Source organism: Perissodus microlepis, chromosome 6 (assembly GCF_051167445.1).
Source record: "Perissodus microlepis isolate ML-2025 ecotype Zambia chromosome 6, ASM5116744v1, whole genome shotgun sequence".
In the NCBI taxonomy this organism is placed as follows: Eukaryota; Metazoa; Chordata; class Actinopteri; order Cichliformes; family Cichlidae; genus Perissodus; species Perissodus microlepis.
In genome coordinates, this window is record NC_140466.1 from 4430551 (window position 1) to 4451554 (window position 21004).

At 40.8% G+C, this 21004-nt stretch overlaps 2 protein-coding genes across 4 annotated transcripts in view; both read right to left on the reverse strand.

The window, feature by feature from the left end:
• Positions 1-28: 28 nt before the first annotated feature.
• On the reverse strand, positions 29-2863 carry anapc11 (APC11 anaphase promoting complex subunit 11 homolog (yeast)). Its single transcript, XM_084930278.1, has 3 exons — positions 2674-2863; positions 2448-2565; positions 29-1026 (listed from the first exon to the last, which is right to left on the reverse strand). The coding sequence occupies exons 2-3, from the start codon at positions 2554-2556 to the stop codon at positions 881-883; spliced, it is 255 nt and encodes an 84-aa protein (XP_084786404.1). The 5' UTR covers positions 2557-2565; positions 2674-2863; the 3' UTR covers positions 29-880.
• A 1683-nt stretch (positions 2864-4546) lies between these two features.
• The window catches only part of LOC146384861 (SEC14-like protein 1), a 37675-nt gene continuing 21217 nt past the window's right edge, over positions 4547-21004 (reverse strand). For 2 of the 3 annotated variants that reach the window (XM_084930281.1, XM_084930279.1), the window contains 13 exons: positions 19660-19788; positions 18963-19227; positions 18347-18456; positions 17918-18107; positions 17186-17274; positions 16646-16716; positions 14702-14873; positions 13485-13619; positions 13235-13369; positions 11689-11940; positions 11408-11586; positions 10979-11005; positions 4547-9100 (listed from right to left, as the gene is read on the reverse strand). In XM_084930281.1, the coding sequence (XP_084786407.1) occupies positions 8995-9100; positions 10979-11005; positions 11408-11586; positions 11689-11940; positions 13235-13369; positions 13485-13619; positions 14702-14873; positions 16646-16716; positions 17186-17274; positions 17918-18107; positions 18347-18456; positions 18963-19227; positions 19660-19788 (1860 nt within the window). In that variant the 3' untranslated portion in view covers positions 4547-8994. The remainder of the gene's footprint in view (positions 9101-10978; positions 11006-11407; positions 11587-11688; positions 11941-13234; positions 13370-13484; positions 13620-14701; positions 14874-16645; positions 16717-17185; positions 17275-17917; positions 18108-18346; positions 18457-18962; positions 19228-19659; positions 19789-21004) is intronic. The other variant, XM_084930282.1, reaches the window with a different exon arrangement.

The window sequence follows — 21004 nt, forward strand, 5'->3', positions numbered from 1 at the left end:
GAGAATGACTGACTGTAATTTTTCAGTACAAACATTTTATTAATCATTGATGAAAAAATATATGGGCTCTTAAATGAGGGGTGAAATAAAAAGCACTGGAAGGAACGGTCAGTACAAATCATTACACAGTGATCATGTTGGACTACCTTTGTTCTTGATAAAACTGGATCCGGATGGGAGTCATCTCCCACCGCAGCACAGCAGGGGTCACTGAATAGTTTGATGAGGATGCAAATCATGTGAATTATCTGCTACGGCCTTCATCGTCCCCAGATCTAAGCTCATCTACAGGAAACATGTCTCCAACTCCAGTGTGCCAGTAAATAAGAGGATATGTTCTGGAAGAATGGTCTGTAGTGGCTCCATTAGATGTGCAGAATTAGAAAATAATTGTTAAAGAGCACTGAAGTTATTTAAGACCTTACTTAAACAATTTATGTTAGTTTGTGGAGACATTCAAGAGTTAAGGGATAAATTGAATAGAAGATATTTAAGTAGCATTGTTTTGATAACCGTGTAAATTTTTTGTCCATTTTTATCCAGACAGGTTCTGAAAAATGAAAAGCTACAGTCTTTGTTTTACAGTGAAAAGCTACACAAACAAACAAACAAGAAATAATACATCAGTGTGGAGCTGCCATGAAATCAAAGTCATAAACTTCACGATCCAAGGAAATAATCAGCCAGACCTTCAAGACAGACTCAATACAATGCATGATTTTTTTCTTATTTAATTTCATCACAAATCCTTACCAGTACAGTAAAACATATTCAGCGTGTGTTCTGCATTAGTAGAAGTACCAACACAGATTTATTTACAGTCTACATAAAAGTCTGCGAGCGAGCCTTTCGTCTCCGTTGCAGCGACGCCTCCACAGGTTCACTCCTTGAACTTCCACTCCTGCCGGCACATGGGGCACTGCTGCTGGACCTGCTGTGAGTTCAGCCACTTCAGGATGCAGTGCATGTGGAAACAGTGGGAGCACTGACCCCAGACCAGCGGGCAGTCATCCCCAGGCACTTTGCCTGCAAAACAAACAAACAAACAACAACAAAAGCACACATTAGAGAGACTGGGCAGGATTTTGCATTCAGTTGCTGATTAGCAGATACTTGTATCTTCTTGTAATACTAAAAAAGGATGCAAGTGTTTCCCCACACAGACCACTTAAGTATATTTAAGAACTCATTTCATCCATTTGTGTGAGCAGTGCCATCCCCGATCAATTTAGGCATTTGCTCTTATTTTGAAAGTTCAGTTGCTGTTAATTAGCTACCTGTGACCTTTCCCGTGTTGCCTTTTCTCCAGTGAGTGGCTCACAGGCCCAGCTGCTGTTGTGGCGGTTTTCAATATCAACCTAAAGAACCTACGGGCAATACTACAAGATACTGCAGCTGGAGTTGATCTCCAAGATGGGTCACTGGAGCGGCCATCAATCCATTTTCCACCACCACTTATCAGTGATACAGTCAAGCTCTTCATCCTAACTCGGGGCCTCCTCCCAGTTGGACATGCCTGAAACACCACCAGAACAACCTCAACTGTCTCTTTTGGATCTAGAGGAGCTGAGGTTCTGCTTTGAGCGTCTCCTGACTAAAGTGCTCATCCTGTCTGTAAGGCTGAGCCCAGACAACACAAGAAGCTAATTTCTCCCACAGATATCCAAAATCAATTTCTTTCAGTCGCCTCTCAGTGACACCTTTTCCTTCATGCTACCGTGTCAACAGCGTCTGTGCTGTTAACAACCAGGAAGGTTCCTCTCCTCTTTAGTCCAGAGGATGTGGTGACCATGTTTTCCAAAAAAAATTTTAAATTCATCTGACCTATGAACAAGTTTTCTACTTCCCCTCAGTTCATTTTGAATGAGCCCAGAGGAGATGTTGATCATCATCATCATCATTATCGTTGATCATGTTCACATACAGTTTGTTCTTTGGATGACACAAACCTGGATTTGTGGATATTTGTGGTAAAACTGTCTTCACTGACAGTGATTTCTGGAAATGTTATTGAGCCCTTGCAGTGATTTCCATGACAAAATCGGGTCTGTTTTTAAATGCAGTACAGCCCAAAAATCACAGGTATCCAATATTGATTTTTGCTCTTAACCCCTTCACACAGATATTATGTGCTGTAGACGATGCGATATTCTGAGGCATTGCAATTTTATCTTGAGGAACATTTTTCTAAAATTGTTCCACAGCTTGTAGAAGCGTTTTTTTTGTAGAGTGGTGATTTTTTTGCCCGTCTCTGCCATCGTTCTCACTACTTAGTTTGTATAAATAGGAGGGCCAGGATAAATTTGGCATATTGTCGGTCGGATAATACATAAAGCGTTATATGTATTAGAAGTAAACCCACCAAAGAATAATCTTGTTTTGTTATGTTTGCATCTTTAATGCAGCCACTCGTTACTTAGTGCTATGTTATTAGCTCTGATACTCACAGTCAGGACAGCAGCCGTTAAAGGCCATCCTGCAGATCCCACAGTTGTCATCGTTGGCCACCCAGAGCCAGGAGGCAACCCCGTTCCACTGTTTGATTTTCACCTTCATCCTGCGGATCTGACAGGAGCACAAACGCATCACACCGGAGCAGCTAATGCTAGCACGATGGCTAATGTTGACACACGATCTCTGACTATTAATGTTCAGCAACACGTTCTTACTTACAAGGCAGCGACCACCGTCTCCTTCAGGTATCTCACACTCGTTAGGTTAGGCCGTTTCTTAGCAAAAAACAAATCATTTAGCGCTGGTTTGATCGACGTCTATAACATAAAAGTGATGTTTTAGCAACCCGGGCAAAAATCGTTTCTTCTTCTTCTGCTGAAAGACCGCCAGGCTGTATCCTGGGATGGGACATGCTGCCCTCTACAGTCAGTTTGGGGGAAAACCTCAAAATAAACGAGCACCAAAGATCTGTTTTTGAAGAGAACAATCCTCACATCACCAGGTAAGTAACACAAAGGAGCTCCTGCCAGATCTTGAAAAGGTGATGGTGTCATTCTAATGTTTACAACTGCTTATTTGTTTTGACAAACATACTTATTTTAATGAACCTTTATTCTATCATTGAACATTTGAGGCAATCTCATTCATTTGGACCTATCTGATATTTTCTATAATATAAGAAATAATAACAATTATTTTTTAAGGGGCTAAACAGAATTGAAATTGAAAGATTTGCAGGATGAACACTTGTACAACAATAAATCTGTAATGTGCACATAAAAGCAGCACATTTGGAAATTAATAAATAAATCCTTATTGTTAATGTTTAAAACAACTAGTTTTCGCGGCAACATCAAAACAGACAAGAGCATTAATATGAAAATATAAAGATACACACAGTGAGGTAGTATATGCAAAATAATAGTGCATGATGATTATAATATACAGTGCAAAAAAATGAAGAATGAGAGGGACAGGGGTTAATGCACTTGTAGTTCTCGGGGTAGGGGTTTATTGCAGTCGAATAGGAGAAGAGGGGGGATGTATTTGACTGCCTGTTTGAAGAAGCTGTTTTGTAATTTGTAATCTGTGAGTTCTGTTTCTGATTGAGCTCTATTTCCAGAGGACTGTGGCATCGCTTCAGGTGATGTAGATGATGAATCCATTAAACTTACAGGTGGCTCTTTTTTTTTTTTGGCACTCATCCTGCATAAATCTCACCGAGGGATGGCAGTGTCACACATCTGGAACCACCCATGCAGGTCTTTTCTGTTTGTGATGAACCACACCATGCAGCACTAGATGACGAGGCCCGCTATTGTTGACTGAGAGAAGCTGGTCAGCAGGTGATGAGAGAGGATGTTTAACTTCCTAAGGATGTAAAGCCTTTCCCCACCCGATGGGAGATATGTGTGGTGTGGGTGAGATCGACCAGGATGCTCTCCACTTCCTCCACCTGTACGTCTGAAGCAGAGTGCTCAGTATGCTTCAGTTTTCTGAAGTCTACATTGCTTCTCTGCTTTTTACTGGGTTTAAGTCCAGATTATTGTGACAACATCACACAGTCAGAGGTTGAACTTGTGGTATGGTGTATGTGTAGTCATGGGCTAAGAGCGAGCTGAGGACAAATATGCGAACACACATGAAAACCTTGACGCGTCTCCATTTCGTTTTCTTTTCTTTAAAAGCAATTGTAGTGCTAGATGTCCACTAGCTGCAGTTGGTCTGCAATCCAATGTGCTGAGGTAATGCTCACACTTACAGCACTGGGAGCACATCTGGTCTTCCTTCTCCAGGACATTTTTGTGTGCTACACTTTCTATTCCTTCATCTTGTTAAAATCTTATGTAACTGTTTCCATTTTACAGAATCTGAGATGATGAACTGTCAGTTATGAAATGCAGGTCACTCAGTGCAGAGAACCTTTGATCATTAGTGGAGCTGGAGATGCAGCATGAGGCCCGTATTTGGAAATTCACAGATTAACCATGTCACTAACAGATGACTGCAAGGAATGGAAAAGCAATTTTTAGTTCTAGGCAATAAAAACATTTTGATACAGAACGTAAAAAAGCGTGACAGGAGTCTGCAGTTTCTTATCATTCAAGTTTAATGCTGAAAAATGTAAAGCCACCATTTTCTCATTAATCCAAACATCCTTTTTACACAATATCTCACACAAAGGTAAAGAGAAGATATGCAAAGATGAACACGGAGCAGAGAGACTGACGAATGTGATGAACAGTCACGACAGACAGTTATAGCCCTCATTTTTCAGTGAGATGTTGGTGAGAGGCGCTCACCCTCCAACAGCTAAAGTCAGAGAGGCAGGTTAAACTTCTGGTGTTCAAGAGAATTAACTGAAATGGAAATGAAAACCCATCCCATCTGAGCACACTTATTTATGCCTACAGCTTCAATTAAAAAAAAAAAAAAAAAAAAAAAAAAAAAAAAGTCCACTCTGCTTTCTAAGATCTACACACAAAACTGGAGTGTGAAAGTGTGAGAGTAGTAAAAGGAATATAAAGCAGTAGTAAGGTTTGAACTGTTGCCTCATCAGTCAAACCTGTGAAGAGATGAAGATCAAATCGCCTGAAGGAATAACCAGGTGAAGTCAAGTGTGCTGAGAGAAGAGTGGAGAAACACATTTTACAGGCATCTTCCTCCCCCCACTGTAATTAACATTCACCCCTTTACCCCATCACACACCCGTAGCCCTCATCACGAAGAGGGCCACTCAGTAAAACAATTCATGTTATTGCAGTTAATGACATGTAGATACCACAAGTTAACCAGTAACTATTAAAAAAAGCAGTTTTGTGTATCAAAAACAGGCAAGGTCTTTTTTTTTTTTTTTTTTTTTTCTTCATAGGAGGGAAAACAAATATGAACACAGATGCCACAGCTGTCTTGCTCACGAGGTCTGAGCATTTCCTGTCATCCAGTCCTATAAATAACGCCAAATTTTTGTGCTTCTTTTTGATGTTTCACTGAAAGAAATGCTAAAACTTTCCACAGACGAGAACTCGTTTTACCGTTACGAATGTCTTTAATTTGGTATACTAAAAAGTAGTCCCAAGCTAACACTGTCATATACCAGCTAAAGAAAATGAGATTCATATTTTATTTATCATTAAATATTTGATCTGATATTCGGTCCGAGAGCTCCAACATGCTCTAGAAAGACTCTAGAAACCCACGTGACCTATACCTGAACTGTAGCTACAGAAACCTACAGAGCTGCTTTAGGTGGGACTTGTTTTGTTTAAAGACTCCCACAGAATAAAGACAGACTGCAGGAGTGAGAGAAAGACCAACACTGGCTCATCTGCAGCTCTCTTTTCAAGTCAGACTTTGACGGGACAGTAGACACGTTAAAGTGATGGAGTAATCCTGTTGCTTTTTACAGCAGTGTCACAAAGAAGCAGCTGCTGGACTGTAACATTATTTTAAGCATTATTAACCGTTTCAGCACATGTATCATAAACACAGTTTTAACGTTTGTAACAACCCAAACTGCTCGAAAATCTGTGGAAAATTCAGCGAGGTACAACGATCCGTGATCGTGTGCAGATGTGTGCTCCCCCCGAGCAACGTGGTGCTGCGTGGAGTCATTACAGTGAGGAGCAACAACCAGTGTGGCATCTGTGTGTATATATCTATGAGGAAAAACCCCCCCCGCTTTTATTTTTTGCCGTTGTTGTCAGCTGCACTGTGTAACCATGGCAACAGCACCCAATGACTCTTGGCAAAGTTGAACATTTCTGCCCTCGACGGGGAGTCTGATCTGTGCGAAGTCATCAATGCTCATCAACCAAATAGAACACGTTTAAAAAAGAAAATGAAATGTTCATTTGACTCACGATCGCTTGTCTATTACAGTGGTGACTAAGTGATGCTTACAAAGGCTAAAATGGTATTATTTATTGACACATGGCTCTTAAAATGGCTATATCTTAAATCTTAAATAAGAGATCCGTAAACCCAATCACCGCGTGAGCATGCGGTAGGCCGCCATGCCACTTCACCCATCAAGTGTCTCCAAAACACAAACCAACACTAGCACTTGTACAGTATCAATGTTTTCTACTGGCGCGCCGTCAAATGATAAATCACAAAGAAACATTCACCCCTAAAGCACACTGAAATCTACATCACTCTGGAAACGTAACGATGGCAGTTCCGCCCAATTCACCACAACAGTCCAAATTCAGGCATTTCATTGGTTAGCAAGCGCCAGCCAATCAGTAGCACATTCACCAATCAGTGACAAGGCATTTCCTTGACTGCTTCATTTAACTTGAGTTCCTCAAATGTGCAGACGCTCGACAGAAAGCAAATTAACTGCGGCCGTTCCACGTTAAGATTATTTTTATATATATATTTTCAAAGCATGAGGTAGGGATGCACCGATGAATCAGCCAAGTATCAGCTGATAAGATGGTGTTACTGACTTTTGCGCTGGCTAAATGTTCAAAAACTGTTCCATGAAGAGCTAAAACACATGCATTTTTTTTTTTTTTTAAATAAAGTTTTTTCTTTTTGTTTCACCTGGAACAAAAAACAATATAAAGACTAAAAAAAAAAAATGTCAGTATCAGTGCTGGATTACAGCCTAGTATTTCACAGTCAGTGCATCCCTTACTACGAGGACAGAGCACGTGTCGAGGAGAAAATCTGGCAAATTATTTTTGTTTCACTCCTGACAAAAAGTCTGTAGACAAGAAACTGTGGTGCCACAGAATTCAGCCGTTTACCGACTGAAGTTTGCCCGTCTGTGCGCCTGTACGCAAGAAAAAGTTCATCTGCAATCTGCACCCGTGATGACGTTGGCCCAGCGGTGCAAAGCAGACTTAAAAAGAAAAAGACAACATTTCACTGCACAAGAAGAGGTAAAGACATTGTTTTTGAAATACCAGAACCAAAGTCAAAGGACAATCATGATGTACTTTTTGATGCAACTTTAAACTGTCCTTTCAAACCCTGAAAACACACCGAGATAACAGGGCGGCGTGTGCATGCTGGTTAGGACTGTAGTCAGAGCGCAAACATTTCTTAAGCAAAGTACGGCCTCTGTGTTGTATAACCAAAGACAAAAAGGTAGCACTTGCACAAGACCTCAGGAATAAGTCACCTTTACCAATCGTGTCAAACATGAGTCAAGTTTAGTCACATGACAGGAATGACTCAGAAAATGTGGGATCTGTCAACTTACGCCTGAAGTATTGTGAGTGCTGCCTTTTTATCTTTGGTTATTCAGCACTGGGCCTACATCACTTTGATAGTTGAAGTCTTTGACTCTCATAGTACTCATTTCTGAATGTCCTTTATCAACTTTTTTTTTATTCCATCCTTTCAAACTTTAAATTCATGTCAAACCTCTGAAAGCATTACTGAAACAGGAAATGACATCACTGTAACATCAGGTACTTTGGTTCTGCCAATTCAAAAACAAAAATGCATCAAATGTCCCGTTTTCAGAAATGTTACTGGTATAAGTTTTGTCATCCTGTTTTCTGAAATGTAGCATTTTTACTTTTGTTACTGCGTTTTGCACCTTGGGGCCACCGTAAATGATTCTCCTCATACATTTTCACGTTAAATAGAAATATTTCACACAGTAGAAAATCAAACTTGTGTTATTGCTTCTAGTGGATTTACTTTGCTAAGCGTCAGATCTGGGTCAAATATTCAAAAGATGTGATGCAACCTGTACAGCAATGCAATGAGTGTCAGAAAGCTCAACTCAGCCACAGGAGCACGCCGGGAAGATTTTACCTGTCAATTGCCGAAGTTACTGACACCTGTACTGTTGTGATACAGACAGCTGATCTTATTTGACCCAGATCTATTAAAAGATGTTCACCCCACCCACATTTGACCTATATACAGCTCCCCAGAGACAATAAACCCTCCAGTAACAATATGGCAAACACTGTCAACTTTTTTCATGTCAAACGTTCTCGTGTGCGTTTGTGCCCGAGTGGCGTTCGTATGTAACAGCTCATCCAGTCTTTATCAGCAGACGCACATGAATGAGGTATGCGTCGCCTCGGTACTGTGTATGTGTGTGCACGTGTAAATGCATATATGTAACAGCGCCTCCAGTGTCGTCATCCTGTTCCGTAGCTCCTAGGATGAGAATATTGCTTTCTGTCAGCTTCTGGTGCCTGAAAGGCGCCACTCCTCACCTCCTGACCTTTATCCGCTCCATCGTGCACAAAACATTCTGCTGATGGTCTTATTCAAACTGCTGCCCAGCTGAGATGCCAGGCATGGAAAATATATGACCTTTTGTGCAAAAATCAGCCCTTTGAATTGTACATTTAGTTTCTTTTTGCCTCAGAATTTTTTAATTCTTTGTCTTCCGTTTGTGCAAGCATGCATCAGTTCCACAGAGACTGGCTGTGCAATAGGAACAGAGTCCAAAGATGATGGTTTAAGGGTATGGGGATAGGAAAAGTTGGCGTCCGTGTTGACGGTATGGGCAGTGGAGGGGGGACGTGGGTTTTGGGAATTGAAGTCCTCTGACACCAGTTTCTACCTGGAGATCATGGAGCTGGACTGGGATTGGTTGGAGTTGGTGGTGGCGGCGCTAAGCTGAGAGAAGCCGCTGTGGCTCGACTCCAAGCTGGTCATCGATCCCCTGAGAGAAGAAACAAACATGCGGTGAACACGTGAATGCACACAAAACTCACACTTCAGCTAATTTCATGTGTACACGACACCTGTGCAGCCTTAAGACTGCTTGGCACTAACTGAACACACTATGTGTGCATGACCCGTGCTCATGATGCAGAACCATGCAGTCAGAGCAAACCTAAAGGAGGGAGAATCACTCTGGACCCTACAACATTCAGGCCCTGCCACAGGCTGCAACAACTCAGGGAACGGTTTTACACCAGCCACTGTTTTTAATTTTATAATGAATAAAACAAACAACAAACAAACAAACAAACAAAAACAGCCAAAGGTCAGGGCATTTTGTTAAAGGCAGGAGCCACTTAAAGGGGATCCATTGTTCTTTTATCATTTCCTGTCATATCTGTATTAAAAAAAGTTTTGGGGGTGGATGTTCATGTTAAATATGGCAACATTTTCCAATAAGGAAGGTCCATATAACAATCCCTGGAAGCTCGAGACACTAATGTTAGCAGTCATCTCAGGCACAGAAGCCACACCCACGTGCTGTTCAAACTGTGTTTACAAAAGGCACCAATCAGAACAAAGCTGCTTGAAAGTGGGAGGAGCAGCAAGGCCCAGTATAAGGTAAACTAAACTAAACTGTATCCTACAAGCTACTCTAGCAAAATCTAAAAATAAAATATGCAGCTGGAAATGAGCGAAACCGGCCCACTTTAATGAGGCTTCCTGTGGCAAAGCATGAGGCACCATTTTTCTTCTATTACTTTTGAATGAATAAAAGAAACTTTAGGTATTAATTCCCATGTAGTAGGTAGACTGGTTTTGGATTTATATGGATGCAATATAAAATTACCATGTGCATTGACAAAACCAGTGTCTGTCTTGGTTTCATATGTGCCTGAATACATTCAAAAGGTTGGCTTGTATGAAGCCAAATTAAAATAATTTACAAAATATGACACATGGCACTTTTATTAACCTCATCCATTTTGTATGAAGTTATTAAATCCTCCATAAAAATGGTTATGGATGATTATGACCCGCGGTACCTCAACTTGCATAAATGTTATTCATTTTTGATTCCTTTTAACTGTTAACTGTAATAACCCATCCTAAGTAATTGGAACAGACCTAGATAAGTCTGAGGGACTCACCAGAGAATTAAAAATGAATAAAAAGAGCAGCTTTAAAGAGGATGACTTTAGTTCACAGGAACCCTTTAACTCCCAACTCTACAATATAAGGAGCCATAAAAAGGTAATAGAGACTTACTGTTATGGCATGTATTATACATTACAGACATGGGAAGAAATATTGCCCTAAATTCTACATTTACTTCACTCAAGAAGGCATTTCACATACTCAGAAGTGTAAATATCAACCTTTATCAAAACATCTTGTTAAAAACTACTAGTATGAGTTAGATGATCACGCCAAGTCTGTTTTTGAAGATAAAATAAACTGAAGCAGCATGTGCACTGAAAGCAAAGTGAGACTGAGCTGGTAGTGCAATGTGATGAGTGAAGAAAAGCAAATACAAGTCAGAAAATGACAGTGTGTGTGTGCGTGTCAGTTGGGCGGCTATTTGCTGAAGTTAACCAAATCAAGTAATCCTGAGAGTTTTAGTTATGCAAGCAGGGTGATTAATGCTAGCAGGTTGCACCGGATTCTTTCCTCAGTGTGAAGAAAGCAACAACATCCTGTTAGCCAACGCTAAAGTCATAAGCAAGAACAGATGCAAATTAGCATCTCTTTGCAGCATCAGAAGCAAGACTGCCATGGAGGGAGGGAAGGAGAAGGGCACTCAGATTAGCAGCCAAAAGCAGCGATGATGATGAGCTAGTGCTAAAGAAAAAGGGGCAAACACCGAGCCACTTACAAACTCTGCACATCACAGCAAGCCGTTCTTCACAGGAAGAAGACAGAGCAGGAGGAGGGGGTTGTGAGCGATAGAACAGGAGTGGATTGGAAAGAAAAAGCTTGATTAAAGTAGTCTTCAAGCAAGGGAACAGTATCCTCATCTCAAAACTGTGGGTCTGGAAAACTCATTATACTCCAAAGGCATTTCAGAAAGTCATCTTAGCAACATTACAGATTTCATTCATTCAAGTACCAAATGTCATACGTGGCACTATGTGGAGGATTGTAGAGAGGGAAAACTGAAAGAAGACAGGAGTGAAAATGAGCAGTAATAAATGGATGATGTCTAAAATAAAAACCTTATCAAAACAGCAAAAATATGAATACATGACATATTTACACATCACAGACCCATATAAATGTCTCCATCGTTCACCCACACACTAACCTGAAGTCCTCAGAGCCCAACACCTCAGTGTAGTACATGACTTTACACTTGTGTGAGGAGACCTGGAGGGTGGCCAGCACGTCATCCACTCTGGGCAGGTTGGTGGCCGAGCAGGCCGCCATGTTGTGGAACTTCCACTGGAGGATGTAGAAACCCGGCCACCTCGTTATGTGGGAACCCTGAGGAAAGGAAGGATTCAAAGTGCAAACAAGCAAAAATGAGGATCTGTAGAAGTAACAATGATCCAAGAAGACATCAAAAGTTCACGATCATAAACCAACCTGCACACTCTCGCCCTCCTTGCAGGTGAGCGGAGACTCGACCATGCTGTAATCCTGACCCAGCGTCCAGGACTTGTCAATGAGCTGCACGTTGTTGCCTCCTGGGGAGGTGATGCCGTGGGCTCCCAGGGTATCTTTGCGTGGTACTTGCGGAGCTCGCTTTGAGTGGTAGATGTTGAAAACAATGTCGCCTTTGCACACATCGAAATCCCAGGTAATAACCGAGGAGGCATCGATGATCTCGATCACAATCTGATGGGGGTGGAAGAAATTAAGCAGGTTTACATAAAGTGCATGGGCTGTATAAGATGATGTTTTTGGCATTAAAAGTGAATCGACTGATTGCAAAAAAGAAGTACGGCTGTGAAGACGTGTGGGAAAATCACTCTTCACCTGTCACTTTTGATGATCTAGGCCAGAGGTGTCCAACTCCAGGACACCACACTTAATAATAATAATAATAATAATAATAATAATAATAATAATAATAATAATAATATTATTATTATTATTATTATTATTATTATTATTATTATTATTATTATTACAATAACAACAACAACAACTCCAGGGCTCAAGTGCCGGTGCCCTGCAGGTTTTAGATGTGTCCTTGACCCAACACAACTGATTTAAATGGCTAAATTACCTCCTCAACATCTTAAAGTTCTACAGAGGGCTGGTAATGAACCAATCATTTGATTCCGGTGTGTTGACCCAATGTGATATCTAAAACCTGGAGCACACCGGCCCTCGAGGCCTGGAGTCGGACACCCTGGTATAAGCACTAGTTTTGATGCTGTTAGCATCCATTAATCTCTGTGCACATATGTAAAATATGTATGTACTCAAATATGCAGGAAAATGGTATCACTTCAAGAGGGGAAAGAGAAGTATCTAAAACATATGACATATGAATGCAGTTTTTAGGCCCGGTGACTGCTGAGATTAAGATCAAACTTGCTACTAGGAGGAAACTGGCTTGTAGTCTAAAAGCAACTTGAAACATCAAGCTTAGAAAAATACTACATCCTTTTGAGAACAGAGAAAACAAAAAACAGTTTTTGTGTGTCCACTACAGAGGACATACATGAATAGTCTGGGTCTCAAAAGGCTATAAATGCCAAATCCTTTCCATATACAAGCTTCAGGTAAACAGCAAACTAGAGAAGTCCGTTACCAAAAGCAGTGAAATAAAATGGTTCATTTGCGTGTGACGGTCTGAGACCATTAAGATAAAAAGCAAAACCCTTTCCAGATGGGTGATTATGTTTGACAGTGTCCCTTTGGTATAAATCATGCAACACGAGGTTACGCCACATCACTGCAGGCGGATTATATTTCAAAGTCACGCTACATGTGTTCCTCGTCTGAATTCAGAATCTACCTAAGATGCGTTTAACAAGTTACAACCACTAGGTGGCAGAAAGTTTCACAACACCTCCATCAGAGGAACTGTGCAGTTCTCTGTTGTCCTGACCTACTATTCATATCAGAGCGACACAGGCCTTCCATCGTTTTCTTTTACTTTCCGTGCATTCAGCCTCACCTCATGTGGAGCTCCTTTGAAGATGCTGGCGCTTTGATAGATCATCTCAGTCCACAGACGGATGTCCTCGTTCTCGACCTCCTCGGCTGTGCGGTACATGGACTTGGGAACCAGGCCACCCTCCGGTACCTCACACTGCAACGAAAAAGCACATGTGTACACTGGGTCAGTAAAGGAAAACTCGATGTGGGTGGTGTCATGTTTTAGGATCAATTTTTACTCTGAGTTTAAATCTTACAGTGACACTCACCATGCACTCTCCTCCCAGGAAATCCGGAATGATTTCCTTGTCTATGTAGTCCAAGAGACCTCCAGCACCCTGATAGTCATTGCCTGCGTAGATCAAGAACTTCTTGCGGGTGTTTTCATCAATAAATGGGCTCACCTGAGGGAGAAGGCAGATATTAAATGCATGACCTGCCTGCAGTAACATGAGGAAATACTGGTGCAGCATATGAAACTTGTGTTTGATAACAATCCACATTCCTTTCCCACCCTAAACCTTATAAATGCTAAAACAAGGAAGTTGTTTAACCAGTTTCTTGGTTAATATATTAAATCAATAATGTAATAATGCAATAATATGCAACAATTCTACCTTTAAATAACCAGTCAAACCCATGTTTAAAATACATTGACTTAATTAAGTGTGATCCTAAAGTCAGGAAGGTAAACACTATAAAACAAACTGAAGTCTTTTGTACACGTGCTTTTTGCATGAGCAGTCAATAGGCAGCAGAGCTAGGTGACCAGGTGTCCTATTTTATGTGTGACTGCACAGCATTTTTATCCCTTGTCCCTCATTCTACATATTGAGTCAGTTCTCTACATTTAAAAAGGAGAACCATTTTAAAAGTCAACACTGCAGGACAAAGCCTGGCTCTTTTCCAAAGACTGTAAAGAAAGCAGGAAAGTTATCATCATGCATCAAGTACAGGCTAACCTGTAATCTTCTGCCGCCTAAGCTATGTGTAACAGGGAAAACTGAATCCTGCCAATTCAAATTCACAAACTAGACATGTATTGTCACAATATGATGGAAAACCAATTAAAAAAAAAAAAATACAGGTCAAACGGCTAGAAGGTGATTCTTAGAGATGGCGCTTCATTTTTGCCAGAGTAAAGCGATCCTTCACATGCCAAACCTGTAACCTACAAATTTCAGTCTATCTGCACAACTGTCTTGTCCACACTACCAGATGCAACCATACTCTGTTTGCTGGGATCCTGTCACCTTAAGTAAAACCCAGCAGAACTTCCAGGACTTGAAAGCTCTTATTTCCATTTGGGGCCAACGATGCTGCTGTTGCCACTGCTTAGCAAATACTACACATTTGTGAATACTGGCAACTTCTGCATGTGTCAAAATAAGGGTGTGAAACAGACTGAAAAGTCACTGTATGCATAATCCGGTGCTGTAACAGGATGACCCCACAGGGTCTGAGTTACTCTTATCCTGGGTCTCACCAGTGTCCAAAGGACTGGGAAGACTCTTGGAGCTCTCAATATAAGCAGCCGTCCTAGAGTCTCAGGGTAATTTGCCTCCACGACCTCGATGATCCTCAGCAGCGCCTTGACTCCTGGTCGCCATAGGTGACGCATGTTCAGCCCCTCCAAATCTACTAGACATGTCCAACAGCTAGAGAAGAGGACATGAGAGGATTAGGGATGTGTGTGTACAAGGACAGCCACAAACCCATAAATGGGCTACGGCCTCTTTTTGACCACTTAGCACTTGTCACTCTGAAGTGAAGCTTAAGTGGTGAAGGCAGTGCTTGCCAATTCTGGAACCCTCCAACCCTTGCAGCACATTCTTCCTTTCCTTCTATCTGTCCTGGCAGAGTGCTGTGACGTGACAGCCTCTCATAGTTCACATGCCTTCCTGCGCAGCTCTTATCCCAGGCACCTCCTCCTCCTCTTGCTGCTGCTTCAGAGAGCTGACAGATGACAGATACCATCTCTGTTCCCTCCCTCTCACTCTGTCAGTTGCCATCTGAATGAGTCCCCTGAAAGGCGAGCCTCATGTGCGCTTTCCATTTTGGGGGAGATAAATTCTGCTCTGGACTCACTGATAGTGTGTGTGTGTGTGTTTGTGCCCAGTTCTGACTGCTGAACCGAATCTAAAACGGCTTGCATGTTTTTAAGCTGCTTTTAACCTGCATTTATATTCACCTACGACCACATTCAAAGCCGTTTTACACAAGCACTGGACTATACCTACCACTGATGCTGATTATTTTTCTTTGTCAACACTGACACTGTGTTATTAGTTCATATTAACTGTCTAGATCACAGGCAGTATGGTGAATTCTGTCTTCATACTCTCAACCACTACGGAGGCTTCTTAAAAAACAAACAAAAAAACCCAACAAAAAAAAAAAAACCAACAACATCTAAATTCATTTAGACTGGCATAATGTATAAAAACAGCAAAAAACAAACAAACAAGTAAACCTGCAAGTTCTGAAACTCCAGAAGCTGGAAATAAAGTATGCTGAAATGGTTCCTTCATATGCAACAAATAACTGATTAGCAAAAATTGCTATTACTCTTTTTTAAACAGTTATTAGATACATGAAAGTAAAAACAAAAGAAAAAAAAATCATCAATCTTAACAACACAGAAATAGTACAAAAATAATAATTTTCAGAATTAAGAAAATCGAGGGTGATGACATGTAAATGCTACCTTTTAAAATGTTCTAATAAATCATTTTTCGGTAGTACATCACTTTTCTGAAGCAGCAAAATAATTGAGACCAGTTTTTCTCAGGTCATTGTGAATAAGAGGTGCAGCCTCTGTCATACTGTGATGTGAGACCAGGTACTGTGTTTAAAAGTAACCAGAGAGCAGAGATAACAGCTTTTGAAATGGAGCCTTTTAAGTCAACGTCACACAGGGCTACTCTCTTGTTTGTTATGGAGGACTATCAAACTATTGTATGATGTAACATCAAGCGAGAAAAGTATCACTTGTGATGAAGCACAGCACAGTTTAACAAATATATGTTTTATATTTATATAAAACATCACAATAAACAGACACAGACAAAACAGGAAATTGTACAACGGTGTTATGAGTAATAGAAGAAAGAGCAATTTGTTTCTGTATATAGTACACATATATTTATATCAGGTCTTTATCTTCAGTTTTCTTGAGTTGTTCCACAAGGAACAACTTGTGAATTGAGCATCCAGTCAAAGCCCTGTTTGAATATGTGATGCATTTCAGTTTTACTCTTTTCTTGAACTAAACTCAAAGGCAGTCTGCAGATTTAAAGCAAGGACCAGTGGAATATAACGTAGTATCACCTTTGAGAGGCAGAGATATATTGGTTTACATATATGGTGAATAATAGAGGTCCAAGATTTTTTCAACAATCTAACATATTGACAGGTTGTAAAGGTTTACCTGATTGGCCGACCAAACACCTTTGTGTTCTCCTCACAGCGTCTCAGACCCTCCTCATTGATAGAAAGCACCTGCAGTGACATGAATTGTACATTTGACACACTTGGCTCCCAGACTCCACTCCACAGTGACTGCAGCATTATAAATCAGCACCCTTTACACAGCCTGTGTTCTGTATATAGCCTGGTGTTAATTTACCTGTCAGGAAATGCCACCGGACATTAATTCCCTAACCTGTAATCCAAAACCGACCTGACCCAGCGCTTCCGCCCGTATATTACAAACCCAGCGGCCTGCCTGGCCTGAATTGCCCACTTTTTCTCTCTCTTGCACCAACTGTGTGTAGAAATGCAACTAATAGAACAAAGCATCAGGTTGATAACAGGGGTAAATTAATTGAGTGTGCTATCAAATTGTCCTGTGCAATTCAAAGAAGCAGGAGTTAACAAATATTGTGGCAGAAACCCTGTCTGACCTATAAACTTATCAACCTGCACTACAAACACAAACCTTAACTGCAGTACAGTGTGTGTTACATACATGTCTGAGCAAAGACTCCTCCCCGAGAGCGCGCACCAGTCCTTTGGTGTCCATCTGGCCAAGCCTCAGGATGTACAAAGGACGGCCGTCTGAAAAATTAAAAATTAAATAAATGTTTACATGATATATCACATGATTTACATTCCACAAAGACTACAAGCTAAGTGGAAAGGTCAGCATTGCTGGCCATCTGCTCTTCTTACATAAGACAAGTTATTGTGTACACTGAGGAATGCTTTCATGTTTTGTCCCTGTTGATACAAGGCTAATACTTGTGGAAAATTTTAAATGAGAAAATTAAATAGGCTCTGGTGTGGCAACATAAAAGCTTTGTTTGACTTATACGTTCATTCTTTTCCCAAATAAGGAATCCAAGGAATCTACTCCAAAGAAGACTGTCACTGTGAGTGTGTGTGTACTATTTGGGTAACCAAGTAGCACCAACAAGCGAGATCATTTTTATTTTACACACTTGGCTGAGAGCTGCAGGTTGCTAAGAATGGTTGAGATCTGTTTACACTGTAAAGTCACATAAGAAAACATTAGGTTGAAAAACTGCAAACACGACTGCATGATTGTGTAAGTGGAGTCTCCTCTACGGAACAGTGCAAGTTTAGCTCTGACATAACCTACACAAGTCATAAGATCATGTGTTTCCATACTGATGCACATGCAAGATTTCAGTTTGCCTAACAAAATTATCTTTAGGTGCGGCTGTAAATACCAACTCACCTTTGTCGTGGTGGTGCCAGCCGCCGGTGTAGTAGTCCTGAAGAACCTGTGGGGAGCTCCAGGTTTCCAGCAGGTAGTCCACCTGGTGCTGCTTCCTCCAGGTCAGAGACTGGCACAAGATCTCCCGCGCTTTATCCATGTTGAAATCTCTGGCCCGCAAGAAACGAAGGATGTGCTCATCTTTAGGGATCTGAACAGAGTTGGAAATGGTTACACTTGCCACCATAAAACACATCACTGTTATTTAAAGACATAAAGCTAATTTGTGAATAGTTAATGTAAAATATAACATTATCAGTAGCCTGGCTAAAATAGAGTAGTAGTGCTAAATATTACTTTTAGCAATAACTAACTCAAATGTATCAAAATGTATCAATAATGTATCCAGTCATATTTTGTTATTATTCCTTTTGAGAAACAGTGCAGTACCTTTCCCTTGTGTGTCTCCTGAAGCCACTTGCGCAGTCTGATCAGACAACTCTCCTGCAGGGGTGTCAGGTCACCCAGGTAACGTTTGATATAGTCTGCATCCAGCTTGTCTGCAACATAAAAAACACAAAAAGTTAGACTGCTGGATAGTAAATTAATGTGTAATAAACTTTTACTGAAATATCACCCATAAATCACAAATTCTAATCAAAATCTTAGATTCTGTAAACAAGGCCTTGCCCTAGCTGTCAACAGACATGTAATTGGATGTCACGATTCACAATAAGAAATATGTTTTTTCAGAAATTACATTCATAACTGTAAACAACTTTTCAAGACGCTGAATTCCATTCTCACACCCATCCCCATTCTTGAGCAACTACTTTTCCTCAGTTATTTAAATTATTCACCAAAGTTGTCTAACTGTTTTTTTTTTTCAACGATGCTTGCAGATGACAAACTGTTGCGGCAGTGGTATAAACCAAATAAAATGTCCCTCCAAGTTTAGTTACGCAATACGATTTCAATATTAGCCATTTCTTGCAGAATATAATTATATACACACAATTATAAAATAAGCTTCTAGGATTCATTTTCTGAATCTTCAGGTACAGACCTTCTGGTGTCCCCGGCAGAATCTCTGCAAGGCTGTCGTTCTGAAGCAAGTTGCTGTCCTGCTTTGCATCCTGTGAGGGTCCATCCCTGGCATCTGCAGACAGTGGGACTGAATCGGCAGGCACGATTCCAAGCTCAGGTTGGTTCGTTGAGAGGCTGGTCGGGCTGGAGAGAGGCAGGGAATGAGAGGAGGGACTCCAGCGGGGCACATGAGTGATCCCCTCATCATCTAGCTCCTTTAGGTAGTATTCTATGATTTCTTTTCCCTGTTAGAAGGAAGGAAAACAAGTGTGAGAATACCGAAAAACATGATCTACATGTGTTTTTATTCAACCAAGAAAGGCCATGTAGCGTTTAGCATTTTCCAACTAAAGCGTCATTTTAAACTGAAGCATCAGCTAATGAAAACAGAAGGAAAAAAATAAAAGGACTGTATTCTACATTGTTCATTAATGAAGGTGGATGACTCACTGGGTCCACAACAAAAGAGCCCTGTCCAGTCTAAAAGTTTACACAAGCTTATTTATGCAATTACAGTGTGAGATGGACTGAGTCATGTTCCAGAAACATCTAACCTCGTAGGACAGAGTGATCTCTGAATAATTCATAACGCAGTCGTCGTGTTGTTTAATGTTACTGTGCATCGGTACATTCACACATAAATGACGGGATGAAACAATAAGCACACACAAACACACCTTTTTGATACTGCTGGCATACTGCTTCATAGCAATCTTTTCCACGGTGCTCTCAAAGCCGAAGAAGGACTTGATGTCCAGACTGGCGGTTTGCTCAAAACACGTCCAGTCTTCATTCTCTGGGTGGACCTGGACACACACACACACACACACACACACACTTTATATTAAAGCTGTAAACAACACAGAACCGTATAACCATGTTACTATGGTAACCATACACCCAGCTTCATTACATGATGACGCACAAAGAAAGCAATTTTCACACCGAGCACTGTGAGTGGGAGTCTGTGTGTCAGTCTGTCCATGTTAAAATTAGCCAGCATTTCACACATGAACAGTCGTGAAGCTTGAAATACACACATTTCCCTCAGTGCTGTGTGAAGGTCATCTTCGGCAATAGCAAAAATTATTCTACAATCATGCTCGGCAGCTGGAATTTATTTCTTTTTGAAGTTATGGCTTTTTGAAGTTATTAAAGTGAGTGAGAGAGAAACTCAACATTAGTTTCTGTGGGTCAGGGACATAAACAAACATAAACATAAACAAACTCACCAAATTCAGTGACTTGAATAATTTCATATTTGTCTGCTAGACTTTTATGCACAATCCTTAAAGTGTTGTTTTCAGGCCAAACTGCAGTAGTAAGGACTGGCTGGCCAGTATATAGCCCTCTACACTGCATATATTTTAGATCTATGATGGTTCCAGAAGGATTTGTTAGGATGACACTTATGACAAAAAACATTTTTAAATGTATTTTAACAAAAATGTCATTTTGATTCAAGCTACAATATTAGTAAATAAAGAGTCACACGCTTCTAAAGCCATAATGATGGTAACTTGTTCACCCTTGACTACCAAAATATTTCATCTTTAGCCCGGTCCATTAGCTCAGTCTAACAGCACTGTCCATCCTGGTTACTGTTATCACAGCATGTTAAAGTACACAGTATAAGCCTCTGTTTGGCCTTAGACCTAAAATTAGCACTCCAGTTGGTTGGAGGCTAATACAATGTGCTTGACCTCATTAACTCAGCACACATGCATTCATAAATAAGCTCATCTGGAGTCACAGTTTCGCATAGTGCAGAAAGAAAGTAAAGAGATGCTGGTTTCATTTCAGTATTTTGTGAGTAACCAAGCAGAATGCAGACGACTAAATAATTCACAAGGAAAGATGGGCCGAGATAAACAGAAGCAGGCTCAGTGGTAGTCCAATCATGGATGCAGGGAAGAGATTAAAGGAGGCACAAACATCAACATGGCTGTGCTGGTGGCACCTTGCCATTCAGCAGGTGAACAACAGCGTTACAGAACATGTCAGTGTTTGCTCATTTGTCTG

What these genes read in the sequence shown, in the direction of transcription:
- anapc11 (XM_084930278.1), bottom strand. Translation starts at nt 2,556, where the DNA reads ATGAAGGTGAAAATCAAACAGTGGAACGGGGTTGCCTCCTGGCTCTGG. An exon ending in TAACGGCTGCTGTCCTGACT is followed by an intron (nt 1,027 to 2,447) that starts GTGAGTATCAGA and finishes TTTGTTTTGCAG; the next exon opens with GCAAAGTGCCTGGGGATGAC.